Source organism: Semicossyphus pulcher, unplaced genomic scaffold, assembly GCF_022749685.1.
Source record: "Semicossyphus pulcher isolate SPU_LCO1_2020_fin unplaced genomic scaffold, fSemPul1.0.p SCAF_22, whole genome shotgun sequence".
Taxonomy (NCBI): domain Eukaryota; kingdom Metazoa; phylum Chordata; class Actinopteri; order Labriformes; family Labridae; genus Semicossyphus; species Semicossyphus pulcher.
Genome location: NW_027211696.1, coordinates 7,395,666 through 7,412,381, shown reverse-complemented (window position 1 = coordinate 7,412,381; position 16,716 = coordinate 7,395,666). Strand labels below are relative to the sequence as shown.

The 16,716-nt window shown below is 41.7% G+C and overlaps 1 protein-coding gene across 2 annotated transcripts in view; it reads right to left on the bottom strand.

Moving 5' to 3' along the window:
* Window positions 1-11,642: 11,642 nt before the first annotated feature.
* Window positions 11,643-16,716, bottom strand: part of sppl3 (signal peptide peptidase 3) — a 32,495-nt gene continuing 27,421 nt past the window's right edge. For both annotated transcript variants that reach the window (XM_069673769.1, XM_069673770.1), the window contains exons 8-11: window positions 15,148-15,311; window positions 14,861-15,051; window positions 14,599-14,708; window positions 11,643-14,465 (exon numbers count right to left, since the gene is read on the bottom strand). In XM_069673769.1, coding sequence (XP_069529870.1) covers window positions 14,394-14,465; window positions 14,599-14,708; window positions 14,861-15,051; window positions 15,148-15,311 — 537 coding nt within the window. In that variant the 3' untranslated portion in view covers window positions 11,643-14,393. The remainder of the gene's footprint in view (window positions 14,466-14,598; window positions 14,709-14,860; window positions 15,052-15,147; window positions 15,312-16,716) is intronic.

Sequence of the window (16,716 nt, the reverse complement as noted above, 5' to 3'; positions counted from 1 at the left end):
TCCCCCCATCGACCTGCTGCTGCCACCGAGGATGCTCAAAAACACACATCAACCCCCCCCCCACCACCACAACCTCCACCCTTTCCTCTCTTTCTCCTCCTTTTTCTGCTTATTTTACCACCAGCACACCCACACTGTGTTTGGTGTGACGACAAAAGCAGGTAAGGAAAAACACATGGACCAAACCCCATTGAAAAAAGTGTGGATTTAAGGGGAATGCAGTTTTTAAAACTTGACAATCCAGTTCAGACACGTTGAAACATTTCAGCGAATAGAATTAATTTTTGGGACATTTTCGGCTTTAATTAAATGTTTGTAAATCAATTGATTTGATTGGTTTTAAATGAGCCACGTTTTTCATTGGCTGTAATCAAGATTGTAAAACTTAAGAGATTATTGAAAATGTTTCAGCTATTTAAAAGCATTTTGTGACTATTTGCTGTTTATTTTAACATATTGACTTGCTCTTTTTTTACAGTTCACTTTAAATAATGAGCCACATTTTTCATGGGCTGTAAAGGTGGATAGATAATGACCTCCAATCAATGCACCATGATTAAAGATGGAGGAAATCTATATTATAGTTTTGTAAAAAAGCTTTATGTAATTAGTTTCCTTCCTTTTTAAGGCCTTTATTTTGTCTGAATACACAAGATGCACTTTAAATCCAGGTCAAAGGGCTCCTGTCAGCCTAAACGTGTGTAAACCCTCCTCTGTAAATACACTACTGGGTAAACAGTTTACGCGCCGCCACCTGCCATCAGTCACCAGCCCCACTTCTACACAAACCCGTTTGAAAACGAGCTCCTTTTAGCGGCCGCTCAGTGTGAGCTGAGGCCAAATGCTATGACAATACTATTGCACTGCTAGAATGGATGGTACAGTAGTGCAACATTGTCAAAGCAGCTGACCTCAGCATGTGTCAGCACGTGGACGTGGGGACAGCCATTCCTCACTGCCAAACTCGCAGCACATTTCAGTGAGCAACAATGCTGCTTGAAGCGGGGAAAAGAGGGAAAATTAAAGAATTTAAACGCTGAAAATGAGCGGACATTTTTAATTTAGTTAATTTATTGAGTTTTTGTGTGATAATGGCAGTTTGGAATCAAAGAGCAGTTGTTTGACTAATTTAAAAGCATCTTTACTCCTACAAAATAAAGCTAAATTAAAAAAGGGAGATTATTTTCAATAGAGACAAAGTTCCAAAAATACACACTCATTCCCACATTTAAAGACACCCTCTTTTTTTCTTTTTTGAATCCATGCACAGGTTAAGAGTTAAGGCAGTAAAAAGGGAGGAGTGGGCCTCAGTTTCATCAGCCAATGCCCTTTTAATATTGCACTGCTCACCTCAATGTCCAGTAGTGCAACAGAAAAAGGGCAGTGGACAACAACATGGACACCAGCAGACTCCACTGCACATACTGACTCAACTATCCACCTTCTCCTGCCAAGAAACACAAAATAAAATACACCAATAGTGCTATTAAGTGCATTGTAACGTCCTGCAATTTTAGGCTTTTATTTTGAAAACAAGATTAAACGAGAGTTTGATCACAGAAATACAAAAAGACTGGATTTTAAAGTTTGCTAACTTTTCTTTCTCTTCTGCACAAATCAACCTGTTAAAGTGGATTTTTTTAAAGTTGTAATTCTGCCTCAATAGGAGACAAAGTCAGGATAATGCAGTCAGACAATACAGCTCCTCAGTGTTGGAGTTAAATGAACTTCCTAAATTAAACAGCATTGCTTTCTCTCACCCTGGGAGAATGGGAATTTCCCAGCATGTGGGCCCATACTATTCTCTGCAGTGAATGACATGCATTCTAATTTTGGGGGGAGAAATGGGAGGTTTTAGACTGCTGCTGCTGGTGGTGCTGGTTGGGTGGGGGGTTATTCCTCTCCCAAAGCTTTCAGAGAACTACACACTGCCACCCACACCTAAACTACTCAATTATTATTTTTTAAACAGTCTTTTCAGAATAATTATTCCCTGTGTGAGCTTAAAATAAAAACACAAACACGCTGCAACGAAATTAAGTGAAATCGAAAAACTTTACAGGAAGTTGTTTGATTTAAAAGTGTGAAATGACGACAGAATAAACCGCAGCTACGCCTGAAAAGAAGGAAAAGTAGTCCCTGCAAGTTTGCACAATCAACGCGCTGTTACACAACATACACAATCTATAGCATGAGAGAGAGGGGGGGAAAAAGGAGGGTAGAAATCTCTAGAACACCTTGGAGCTCCCTTTAACCGGATCCGTCTGATTATTCCTGCAAACACATCAAGGTGTGTTTTTTTTTTTTTTACCTGTTCTTGAAAGCTTTACGTTCTCTCCGCCATACATCTGAGAGCGGCCTATACGCCTCCTGAACGCTGTGGATCTGCTCTGCAAGCCATTCCTGCCAGCTCACGAGCCCACGGTACAATACTGACGACTTGTTAGATTGCACAACAGCCTATAGGCTCCACACACACACATTTACACACACGCACAGACACGCAAATGCCCCCCTCGGAGAGCCATTACACTACGATAACAGCCCAATAAGGTGCAGGACGCGTTTATCAGCCCACCAGGCGTCAAATCGCGTCCTGATCAAGTTTTTTGAAGCGAGCTTCCAGATGCGCAGCGCGCGCGATTCACTCAACTCGTACTCCCTCCTCTTCCTCCCTTAAGTCGCGTAAATAAAAACACACAATCTCCGCGTCTCGACCTTTGCAACTTCCAAGTTTGCACTGACAATTTACGCAAAAATCGGCTACAACTCACAGTGGACAACCTCCCCCCTTTCTCCACCTCCTCCTCTTCCTCCTCCTCCTCCTCTCTCTGCACAACCACCTCCTCCTCCGAAAGCATGAATAGTATCTAGCCAAGGGAGGGACAATCCGTTATAGGCAAGAAAAAAAAAAAGAGAAGGAAAAAAAGTTGTCCATAAAACAAAGAAAAGCAACCCTCTCCACAAACCACACTTCACGCGCCGCTGCTTCTTGAGGCTCGCGCCGTCGTCCCTAAAAGACCGGAAGCGAGCGGAGAGCGAAAAATGTGCGGAGCTTGGAGAGCGGGGGGGAAAAAATCGCAAGTCTTCCCTGCACAAGCACACGGCCTCGCAGATCCGGACTCCATCTTTGACTACTTGACATTCAGAGCCTGCCGGAGCAAATTCCTCGTTTGCATGCCTCGCGCGGATTGGCTGCTTCCTGCGCTAGTCTTTGCTAGGAGGCGCGCCATTGGCTCGCTTTCGGCGTGTTCAACATTTCCAGCGAGCGCGTGATTGGCTGCGCGCGGGGAAGCGTCACAGCGTACAACGAATACCTGATTAACTGTGTCCCATTCACAAATTTCCTCCTCGCCCCCCCTCCGCACTGTATCTGGAAACTTGATCACTAATTATTTTATTTACTTTTTGGCGCTAAAGCCTTTTGTGCAACTACAAAGCGGATTATAATTAGCCTGTAATTGGCCTCTGGAGGGACAGTAATGCTGTTCATTAGCTCACATACACACTAAACCCGGATTATCTTCTCTCATACGCAGCGGGGATCAGGCCTACAATATTGATCGAATAAAAAATAATCGATTTTATTCACATTAAAAGATTCGGCTCATAATTCCGATCTGTGCGTCTCTGATTTCGCACTTTACGCAAACGTTACGAACCAAATAATTAAAGCGAACTAGGAAACAACGAAAAAGTTGGATGCAGAATGAGCCTGTGTGATCCGGTTTGTGGGGGATCGATGCCCGGATCAGATCTCTCCGTGCAGGAGGCGGACCCGGTGGGCGCCTCGGCCCCTCGCGACGCTTTGATTGACGCACAGAGAGGTGTAGCGGGCTGTGAAATTTGGCATTCCTGGCCAGAGGAGCTGAAATAATGGCATTATCCAAGTGGGAGAGGGCCCACTCTTCACTCCCCTCACACCCATCCGCCTGCAGCCCGGTCAGAAGGGATCTGATGTGCAGCCAGTCGGCAGAAAAATGTTTGATGGGAGGGAGGGGCGGGATGGATCCGGGGCAGGTTCGGAGCGGGGATGCGTCCTGTCTGCCGGTGACTCTGCACAGAGCGGTGCTGTCAAAGTGTGGGACACTGAAGTGAAGTTTATCTGTAAGACTGAGTCTGAATCATAACGTTTGTTTTTAAAACTGCTGCTAAAACCGTGATCGATCTCCTTCTTTAATCTACGACTCATACAAAAAGAAAAGAGAGACGTTCACGTGAAAGAGAAAAACAAGTCAGCTTTTAAATTCATTCAAAGGTATTTATGATTATTATTTATCTCCACAAAAAAGCAGGAGACGTTCAAATGTGGAAATGAATCCAGATTGTGCTGCAGCTTCTTGTTTTGACTATAAGATTAATTTCTAACAATAAACAATTTTAAATAAAGGTTTGAATAAATCAAATGTTTCAGTGTTCATTGGCTGATCTGAAATCTTATTTTACAGTGAATAAAAATGAAGCTTTACCTGCCAGAAAAACCTTCCACGTTTCATCATCATGCCTCACAATATTTAAGAAGAATGAGCTAAAAAAGATTACAGAAGTTTTAGTTTTGAACTAAAATCATCCCACTCTGGAGAAGGACACGTGAGGAGAATACGTGAATGATTAATCCGATTAATCGATTTGTTGAAATGATTGGTTGTTGGTTTGTTTCTGCAGCTTTACAACTGAATAAACTCAATAAAAGATCATTAACAGATGTTAGTTTATGCACTCTGCTGAGGCTGTATGAACGTCCTGATAGACACTTTAAGATCTAGTGAGGTTAAATTAAATTCTTTCAAAATAAAAGCTCCAATTTGAGGAGACAAAGTGGTGACATTTAAAGAGTTAGTTTGATGAGATACCTTTTTAAAAGCATTAAACCTCAGTGTGCAGTTGTGTTAAATTTAAATGTAATATTTCCTTTAAGAGAGGACAATTATGCTACAACTAAATATACAGAAATTACTTGACTGTAGATGAACGTGAAGAAATCAGCAAAGAAAAGACACTTCAACAATTTCCTGTTATTCTTTCAAACGTGTGTTTTCTGATTTAAAAGCCTCATTTGGTTGATTTTGAAGAAGTTTCTTAATTAGAAACATTAAAATCAAAGTATGTATTTATACTTTTAATTAAAAGTAATGGAAGTAAATATATTTGACTGTTTTTGAGGAGGGAAGTTGTATTGAAAAACAGGCCTACAAATTAAACGGTAATTCATATTACTAGTAGTAACAGAGTAGACCTCTGAGGTTTCTTATTGTGCTTTTTTTAAGCATAATTAATTCATATAATTGTTTAAAAAAACTAATGAGATCCAACTTAATGAGCTCATTTTAATCGTTAACATTTGAGGAAATTAAACAATTGTGTTTCATTATATTTTTTCCTCTTTGGTTGCATTTTTTAAAAAGTATTTGGACTTTTATTTTGTAATCACCAACTAAAACGCTCACACGTTTCTAATCAGGTTGAGCCCACAGGAAAGTAAAGGAGGTGTAAAAGTATTTCAAGTGTAGCTTGTTGGGTAAACAGAGCAAAGAGAAAAGTCAGAATGAGTGTGATGTTTTGGAAGAGTCGCTCCTCTAACCTTGCCTGGGGGTGCAGAGGCCACAGAGCCGCCCGCCCTGCAGCTCGGCTGACTTCAAACTGCTGCCTGCGAGGTGTCATGGGGGCCGGGAGAAGCCTTTTAAACATGGGAGTTATTGTTCCCTCCGTTCCTTTCCAGCCTCCCATCCTCCGAAAATGTACCTCCTTTCTTCCTCTGCCCTTTGACCTCTCCCAACCCCCATCCCCCATCCCTCCATCTCACTTCTCCCCCCCTCTCTCTCTCCCCCAACGTTTCCCCCTCTCCTCTCTCGCCCAAACAACCCTGATGGATCGTCATTGATAATTTCCCACCAAGAAAAAGCTTAATGGAGAGGTTTTTTTTCGGGGGGTTGGGGAGTGAGTTTTGTGCTTGATTCTTTCATGAAGTAGTGGTAGTAGTAGTAGTAGACCCCACCTCGAGCACGGAGCCCCTGTGCACCTCCCCTCCCCCCCTCCCTCCACCTCCTCCTCCTCCTCCCTCTTGAAACAGACTCTATGGACTGCATGCATGACATTCCAGCTGTGTGGGTGGCACGGCCTTTTTTACAGCGTCTCCAACAGTACACAGGACTCCTGCAGCACAACAGCAGAGGAGCCTCCACCCAGGATCCATCCTCTCACACACACACACACGGCTTCACCCAGGGGCCCAACGTGGGATTTGAACCTGGCGTATCCGTCGTTAAATCAGAGAGATCGATGTGTTCAACAGAAGCCAGTGAACAACACACATAGCAGACCTTCTTTAACAGCTCAGAAAAACACAGATTGTTTTAGCAGCTCATAACTCCAAACTGTGTGAGAATATCATTAGAGAATAATAAAGACTAAATAAAACTGATTTTCAGATGCTCTATATCCATGATTAGTGCTGATACAACTTAGAAATCTCCAGTAAGTGTGTTCGGATGTAAGGAGTGTAATTATGTAGGATAACAAATTGTGGATTTTTCTTGTCTGTAAAGGACTTTTGATCAAACAAAAAGCATATTTATTTGTTCATGCGAAGCCTAAATAACATAAACATATTTATTTTTATGTTTAATTGTGATATTTTATTGTCATATTTGTATTTAGTCTTCTTCATCATCAAATGTGCGGGCCCAGTTTTCAGCAAAAGGGGAGGGCTACTAGTTTAATTCTCTTTATTTACACTGGGTTTTAATGAGGTAAGAAAAAAAGGAAACAAATATTTTACATTTTTAATTAAGTTTAAATTTACTATTATTTTTATCATTACTTTACATTATATATACTAGAGCAGGTGGTTTGTGCAGAGCACCAAATTTGCCTAAAACGAAGTTGTGGAAATTGTTTAAATTTGAATCCTTTTGCTTTTAATAACGTGTTTTTTACACCTCAAATTAAACTGCAAAATAAGAGGGTATGTCTGCACTGAAAAAGGCAAATACTTTTCAGTTGAGCTACAGACGAGTGAGCAAAAAGGACAAGTGTTTGTTTCTTTATAATAAAGGTAAAAGGTGAAATAAATGCAAACTTCTGCTCATAATGAGTTTTTCTTGTCCTGTTCAAATGTTAAGTGAAGTAATTCCTATTTAAACAAACTCTGTACAGCGAGGCTTTATGATCTCGCCCTACACCCTCGATTTGGATATAACCCTAAACCCCCTCTGACTGCATGTGTAGCTGTGATAATTGCATTTATATTATAATCCTCCACCAACAGTGTTGGAAACACTCAGCAAACCCCACTTCCTCCAACACTTCCTCCCCACAGAATCCTCCATTAAATCAATTAGTCATGATCCCACAGGATTAATACACTAGTTTTAAAGAGGGTGGGGGCGGGTGGGGGGGAGGGTGTATTGATCTTTAACCGCCACTGATAAACAACAAACCTCATCCATAACTCACAGTGAACACCGAGCTTGTTTTTCCACTTCCAGTGGGCGAGAGCATGAGCAGAGTCCAAAGGATGAAAAAACTCAACCCCATTAACTGAACTTCAGAGGAATTCCTCACTTTACATACGGAATGCACTTTAGGTCAAAGGTCAAAGGGCCAGAGGGGATCCACCCGCGCCCAGGCAGGCAGGCAGGCAGGCAGGCCTTATTTAAACAAGCCTGGAATGCCTGTTGGAAGAGAGGAGGAGAAGACAAAGAGGAAGAAGAAGAAGAAACCATTAACATGAGCAGGGGCCACCGACAATAACTACCTGCACTTTTTAAATCACCTGCACTGTCTGCCTGCATGTGCTGCTCCCTCTGAAATGCATTATCAACATTTCTTTCGGTTTTATATTCACCATCAGACTTGATATATACGTCTGCTGCCGTGAGAAGAGCTGAAATCTCTGTGTTCAATGTGTTATAGATTCTTTAAGTGCAGTAAACACCTTAAACATATACTTTCCTTTTTTATGCAGCTTTAACTCGTCTTATTGCCCTCTGTCTGACTGCGTTATGGATATTCTGTGTTTGATCATTTCACTGCTTTGTTTAGAGTGTTCTTATGACTTCGAAATATTTTATACATTTCAAAGAATTTCAGCAACATTTCAGCCTTTATAAAGACATGTTTTTTGTACGTTCAGAAACTATGGGACCTATAACCTACTGGAATTTTAAATAAAGTGTTTCTGTGTTTGAACAATGTCTGGCTACACAGGTTAAGCTTGAACCAAATGTCTACAAATACTACTTTTTGTCATGCAGTATTTGTACACATTTCTGGCATTCATCTAATGCTTTAAGTGCGTGTAGCGACTCTGGGTCCTGTAAGTTTTTTGTGTTTAAACTATGTCTGCCTGCACAGGATGACTCTGAAAACAAATATATCAACTTTGAAATCGAAACATTTGTAGACATTTCTCTAAATTTAAATCATTACGCAGAGTTTTTTAGTACATACAACAACTTTGGAACCTCAGCTACAATTTTAAATAAAGTGTTTTTGTGTTTCACAATGTCTGCCTGAGGAGTTTAAATACAAATAATACCATTTTCAAGTATTTATAAATCTCTTTACCACTTGCAGCCTAATTTCAGCCATTATGCAGGCATTTTGGAAACCATTTTTCTTGGGGTTTGAACAATGTTTGGCTGCAAAGCAGAAGTTTGAAATGACAGACCCACCTATACAGTTTAAAGAAAACTGGTTAATGTCCCTATTCTTGCTTTAGGACTAAGTTTCAATGACTTAATATTTTAATAATAATCAGTAAACTCAAGTCTTCAACTTAAAAATCAAAAGAAACACAACAGAGAGCTCCTCTCCCTCTAAATTAATCCCATTGCTAATTTCTGCAGCACTTTCCGGCTAATTGAGGCTGCCCTATCACCTGCCTGTCTGTAATTTCAGGATCAATAGCAGAGGAGCGCCTCTAAATACAAAACCCTGCATTCCGAGCCTCTCCATTTTTAGGACCTTCTCGCCAAAAATGTCTTACAAACGACCTGCTACAATCCTCATGGCCGTGCAGGAATCCTGTCCACTTCAGGGCTTCAAAGCTGCGGGACTCGTCGGCCACTCCGACCAATAGGTGAAGAGGGGAGGACCCTGCCTGCCTTGACCTCACCGACCTTCCCCAACCCCCCCACACACCCACCTAGTGTCCTGCTCCTCATCCCCCCACCTAACGTCCCCTTCATCAATATCCATCAGAGCAGCAGTCAGTAGGTCAGGTTGTGCGCCTGGTTTAAGTGATTTTTGGAGCATTAAATGTTTAAATTTAAAGTCAAAACTTAATTTGAGACCTTTCTACCTTGGTTGAACTTCACATGGGGAACCACAAATTTAAAGAAAAAGCACCAATATTCATGAAATCCTTACATTAAAATCGCCATTTTCCGGAAAAGAGCCTTCCCGTCTGCTGCTCTTCGTTCTTTACCCTGCTCGTGCACCATTTCCCCAAATTTGTTACTTTACTACCCATTATCCGCAAAACTGTTACCACTGAGCCGCTAAAACGAATTACAAACACATCAAATGTTTCATTTCCACGACGCATATTAGCATTGAAGTTTTAGAGAGAAGAAGAACTGAGCATTTCTGCAGCAGCCTCTACAAACTCTTGACTCAGCGTCTTTGCCCCGTCATTGAGGCAGCCATTTTCCCATGAAGGCTCACGAGCTCTCTCCCCTGCAGGAACCAATTACCTTTACTCTGAGAGCAGGCTTTTCATTTCACTTACCCGCCTGGTAGAGGAACCATTTCTTCTTTTATTGTTGTGAGCCTGCGACGCATTTTGTCTGTAAAAAGTCTGGTTGTAAAATTATGAACTTTATTCGGCTGTGGTTTGTCCGCACGTTGGTACATTACTATGGAAAAACACCGCTGCGCAGCTCCAAAGCGGAAAATTAGCGTATAATACTAGTTTACAGGCCTATACAGCCTTATTTATTGATTGTGTTGTGTTATAGTATTGAAACTACGAGGCCTTTCATATTTCAGACTTCTCTAACAGTGTTATCAGATATTTGTACTGTGTCGCCCTCTGCTGGACGCGGCGGAAATTACACATATTTCCGCTTCCACCAATTTCTACCACACAATCTGGTCAGGCTGAGATGTGATAACTGTCTTTTATTATGTGAAAAGCTATATTATCTTAAGGAATACTATGTATTTTTTAAATGTCAGTTAAAAAGTCCACATTTTGTACAAAACTTCACATTTTGTAGCCTACTTTGCGTTAATATTAGATGTCACAGAGACAAAATTTCCTTTTCCCACCACTTCAAAAGATCTTAATGCATATTATACATATTAAATTTGACAAAGGAAATCTAATCTGGGGTCCATTCTGCCAGCGAAGCTAATTGAGAAACGATCAAAGCTTCTTGAAGACCAAAGGATGCTGATGAGCTCTGGTTTAACTGAATCTTTAACAGTGTTATGTGAGGTTACCATGTTATTCAATCATGTCAGGTCATTGTTATACTGTGCGAGTGACAGAAATTCTTTTCACAGGCTTGAAAGTCTTGATTTAAATATATTATTTACCCCAAAAGGTCCACGGATGTCAACTTTAACAATTATTTGCATTTAATAATTCTTTTAAGTTGTTTTCTTGCACAATTTAAATGTTAGTTTAGTTAGAAAAACAAAATGGCATTTATACATTTTACAGTCTTGTTTTTCAGCTTTGCCCCTGTCTTTCTTAAAAGTTACTTATACAGTAATTCTTAAACCTGGGTCCTATTTTTACACAAACCCTTGTCTAAATAATTACACAAGGTTTTGGAGTTGCTCCAGTAGGTCGATGAAGTCAGCAGCTGTGTAACGGGCTCTAGTGGCTGCAAGATAAACCCTGGAGGAAAATGTGCGTCCACTAAAAGTGCTTGTTTTTGCCACTCGGTCAGATTGTTAGACTACATTTCTGACAACATTTCTGAAAGGATTTCTCAGACATTTCTTGTAATGTAAGATCCTTTTTAAAAAAACCATAAATAGTTTCTTCATCATGCTTTTCAAAGCAACTAGACTGATTGATAAAAACAGCGATTTTACCTGGAAGAAGAAGGGAGCTGCTGGTCTACCGCCGCCTCTATCGGTTCGTTTGTTTGTGGTGTAGTGTTCTGTTGGCTCTGAGACTGTTAAAACACCAAAGTCACATAAAATACAAACAAACTTACACATCAAGGCGGCGTTAAACCAGCGACTCCTGGGGCGAGCACCTGAGTGTCGAGCACTTTTAATCCTCAACTTCTTCATCGCTCTTTTCAAAGCAACCTGATTCCATTGACAAAAACAGTGATCTTACCTCGAAGAAGGGAGTTGCTGGTCTATTGCTGCCTCTGTTGGTGTGTTTGTTTGTGGTATAAGTGTTGGATCTGAGACTCCCTGTTAAAACACTAAAGTGACACAGAAATACAAACAAACTTACAGATCAAAGCGGTGTTAAACCAGCAACTCCTGTGGCAAGCACCGGAGTGTCAAGAACTTCAAATCGTCGACTTTGACGGAGGACATTTGGCTGAAAACAGCATTTCCAGGCAATTGAAAGAAGTTGTAATTTTCAGCAGCATTATATTAATACAGTTCAAAAGGACCTTCTGGACAGACAGAAACGGACAATCAAAGAAAGAGACGGGCCGGCGTTACAGTTAGAGTCATGTTTATTTACAGCAGAATCCTGAACGAGGAGGGGAAGAAGGGGAGAGGGCAGAGGAAGGGGTTAAAAGGAGACAAAGTGTTTTTAGATCAAGCGCTTCAGGATTCATGTTTCACTACACAGTTCTTAATTTATTTATTCACCATTTTTCTATACAGAATCCATTCAGCCGTAATGTCAACGCACCAGCAGAGCTGAAGTCCTCTGCTGGAGGGGAGAAGAGGTGGAAAGACAAATAAAAAAAACTAAAGCACTAAAGAAAAGAAGACGGGGGTAAAAAGAAATCCATTTTCTATAAAAAAAAAGAAACTTTTCTGTTGTTATCACCATGATCGTCATCAATTATTTATGTATGTATATATACACACATATATATGTATATATATATGTATATAAATCTATATATTTTCTTGTCATGTCCATGAGGAGGTGAAGGGGGTTTGTTGTTCCATGATGTCCGAGTTTAGACGACTGCACTGAGCATCAGGCCGGACGTCCCGACCTGTCAGGTCCTAACGTCAGTCAGAGCTGACCAATCGCAGTCTTTCTGACCGGCAGCCTTTGTCCCGCCCACTGACGCTGCTCTGTGTGAGGGGAGCTCATAGGTCCAGTGCCTCGGTGTCGGCCAGCAGAGACTCATAAACTGCAGTAGCCCTGTTGATTCAGTCTGAGAAATGATACACTGTACACTTAACATGCACGGCCAGATAGCATAAAAAAGTAAAAAAACAAAACAAAAAGCCAGCAAACTGCGTCGTCCGTACGTCTCTCTGACTCACTCACACGGTTTCCAGTATACATTAGATATTAACTGACAAGCACCACAAAGAAAGTGGAAGGACGAGAAAAAAAACAGACCGTCAGGGACCAAATGGTGACAGCAGAAACATCCTATAGGTTAGCTTTCACTTCTGATTCTCTCTCCTCCTGTAGGTCCAACCAGACTTTATGTTATTTCATCAGTCACACACACACACACGCACACACACACACACATCCACCCAGAGAACCCTTCATCAGTGACTACACATGAATCTAACGACAGTATGTCTTCATCTGCGGGTCCAAGCTTTCACAATAGTCAGGTCTTCATCGGCTGAGGCGAAACGCTGACCTTTACAAAGTTCAGGTGAGATGTGCGGTTGTGCTGCTCCGCTGACTTTGTCAAAACAGTAAAAAATTGATGCGATCACGTGTGAAAGCTGGAGATGTTTTTTTTAGTGTTTTCATGGCTGTAAATGTGGAAATTTAGGAGACCTTCAGTAGAAAACCCAGCAGGATGTTTGAACATAACATAGCTTAAAATTAATTCAACATTCATTTATTTTGAAAAAAAAAAACACTGTTTACATTTCCACCTGTATGCAGAAGAAATTGAGTTGACTCCTGTCTGTTTTTCTCACTAACCGAGACGTAAAACTTTTCCATAAGTCGTGTGTGAATGACAGTTTAACTCGACACACGCAGCTCAATGGAAACCTGACTATTGCCACTGTTTTTAACATGTTCATGATTTCAAATTAAAACCAAGTAAAACAACCGTTCACTCATCTGTTTTGCTCTCCCATTCACGCACACACGCACACACGTTAGAGCAGGAAACTAACTTTTTCAACCAGCCACCGAGGCAGATGTTTTTTTTTCCCAAACGCAAAAAAAAAGCCGCCAGCTTCGTTTCAATCACACGAGCCGACTGACTGTAAGAACCTTTAAATGATGTTTGCTCACCAGTCGACTGGAAGCCGAAATGTCGCTGTTGGCTGGCGTCAGTTTCCCGCCCTGTTCAACATGCTCTCAAACACAAATACAAACTCAAGATACCGCAAATACACATATATACAAATAGAAGCGGCCCCTCAAACGCCGGGGGCGGCTTAACAATTTATAATGCATCATTTCTGTATATGCCAAGAATAAAACTTTTCTAAATAAAATACATAGTTATCTGTGAGGGCGGGGGGATGGGGGGAAGCAGATGAACAGAGGAGGAGGAGGAAGGTGGGAGCGCTGGGGAGGAGCCTTTGTGGAGGGATGATGAAGAAAGCAGGGGGGAGACGGATGGAGGGGGAAGACTCTTCTCCTTTACTGTGTCGCTGCTCCCGAGCACGGTCCTGTGCCACCGCAACGCTCCGCCTCTTCTCCGCTCGTTTTTAATCGTTCCAGAATAATAATATTAATAATAATAATGACCACGACAATGCTAAAAAAATAGATATAAACCCCAGCCACGTCTCACAACCCTAAGTCCACAAAAAGGGGGGAGGCCTGGCCCTCGAGTTCATCTGAGTCGGCGACAAACAGAGATGCAGAGAAAATAAAGAGACGCAGAGAAAGAAGGAAGAGAAGAGGCCTGACGAATGGAAGGAGGGAAGTGGCAAATGAGACCAACTATAGAGGAGAGGAAAACGGAAAAAAGAGAGGGAGGGGGGGGGCAGACGAAAACATCATAGGCAGGATGTGCTGTAATGAAGAGGAAACAAACAGAAAAGAGGAAGCGGGGGGGAAAAGAGATGAAGCGGGGAGGGATGTAGAGACCAAAGATGAGTCGTGTTTTGGGGGCGTTGTGATCCACACACTGGTGTCCTTCTGAGGGTTTTTTTTTTCACAGAAGATTGGCGGAAAGCATGAACAAGTGATGACAACATGGCCTCACTGTGAGTGCGCCCTCTCTCCTTCCCTCTAAGTAAGGTAAAGGATCCGCAGTCCTCCCCGCGCTGCTCGGGTATCCCAGGGTGCATCATACCTCCAGGAAGCGGGAGCTGCTGGTCTTGGTGTGGAAGGGCTCGGACCACATGCGCCGCAAATCCCCCTGCGGAGCAAAGACACCAGAGAGTCGACACGAGTCATGAGGTTTGAATCGCATGTTTAAAAACGATGTACATAAAAGAAAGAAAGAAAGAAGAAACTGCAGGTGTCATCCAGTTGTGGTCCCAGTAGTGTACCTTCAGGTAGGCCATAGTGAGCAGAGGCAGCAGGGTGAAGGGCACCAGGTAGAGCAGTGCGGGCTGAGCAGCGCGGTGGATCCTGGAGGCCACAGTGGCAGTCAGCAGACCTGAAAACACATCATTACATCATCAATTACATAAGGAATTAAAAAGCATGCTAAAAACCTTTCTGACTTTCTGAGAGACGACACTTTAACACCTAAACAAGAAACAACTAAAACCGTGATTCCATACATCCGTCTATCGATCGCTCGCTTACCCACAAAGTATCCGATGAGAGTGCAGTGGAAATAGGAGACGCGCTGCATGCGTCCGGACATGTTACCGGGCCCCGGGACCTCCCCGTTGGCTTGCTTCTTGTAGTTGTCATAACGCAGGACGAAGCATAAGAGCAGCCCCGGCATCACAATGTCTCCTATTCCCAGCATGGAGAAGTGACTTCCTGTGGAGCTGCACGGACGGGAAAGAAGTAGAAATACGTTTAAAAAAACACTCAGGATACATAAAGAAGAAATGTTTCCGCAACGATGGTCCGATCCGTCTCACCTGGGAAAGACAAGTTTTCCAGGTAAGGAGAGGCGGGGGACGTCGCGGCCCATCCCGGGTCCCAAGTGGAGCTTCCTGGAGAGGACGTCTATGGGATTTTCAGCAGGTTGGGTGGCGACTTTGACCATCACATTACTGTTGAAGATGTAGGCTGAGAAGAACACCTGGAGAGAAAGGGGGGGTATTGAATTTGAATTTATTTTATTTGATAGAGACGCAGCAATTTACCTTAGTTCCAGTTCAGAGCATGAAACTGATGTGTTGCACATAGAGTTTAGGAACTCTTGTCTCTAGTTGGGTCTTTACATGTACAGCGTGATAAATATAATAAAACTACAGATATGAAGATACTGTTAAATAAATATACCATGACAGAAATTATACACACCGAAACAAATTAGCCATTTAAAATACTAAAAGATTTTATATCTGTGATTAATTTTATTTCAGTAGGTAATGTGTCGACAGAGTTGACAGCCCTTTGTTTTGGGATGTTGTATTTAACAGTTGCGATTCACGATGCTCCTGGTTACTCTCTTACTGTCCTGTCTGTGGATTTATCTGGAAAGAGGTTCAGGGCGAGATGGTTGATACATTAAAAAACTAATTTGAGTAAACATAAATGCATGAAGCTCTCAAAACGTAATAGGCTGTATCTTTTTAGTTTATGACTAATGCCACCAGGTGGGTATTTTGGGGCCTGATTGTATAAAGATGAAAGGTTTCTGGTTGTAGAGGGAGAAGCTTGAGCCCATACTATCATACCATATGAAAAATGAGATCAAATTATAGAATGCATGAATACCTGGGCTGCCTGAGTTGGTATATTGTACGTAATTTATTCTCTTTACATGTTTGCCAAATTTGAGATGTGGATCTAAAATTATTCCTAAGAACGTTAAGAAACAATTAAACTCCTCTATTTCTTCATTCTTTATCTTGATTAGGGATAGACCGATTATCAGCCGGGCCGATTATCTGCATTGGCCTTTCTTTTTTTCTTTTTTTAAATCCGTCGGCCGATAAGAGATCAGTTTAAAACTGGGTTATTTTCGCTCTGATGCAGCTGCGCCTCTCTGTCTGCAGTCACTACTCTGTCTCCAGCATTGTCCCACCCACAGCACTGATTGGTTACACGCAGAGCCATGGCACGGGTTACAGCCAATCAGCAGTGAAAGCTGTGCATGCAGAGTGCTCACACACACGGCGGAGAGGAGAAAAAGTTAATTCCATTGCAAATTTTATTTAACTTTGTTTTATTTACTTTATAAAACTTCAGGAAGTTATTTATTTATTTATTTAAATTTTTAGTTAACTTTATAAGAGATGCTGCTGACCCTGGGAGCTCCCTGCGCTTTTTGTTTGTTTGTTTAATAAACATATGCTTAAAGGCATTTAAACAAAGTTAAGTGTTGGAGTTTGTATTATTCAAAATTTTGACACCAATATTTTCACTTTTACTGCAAATGAATATCGGCTCCAAATATCGGTTATCGGCCTCCTTGACTACTAATAATCGGTATCGGTATCGGCCCTGAAAAAACCATATCGGTCTATCTCTAATCTTGA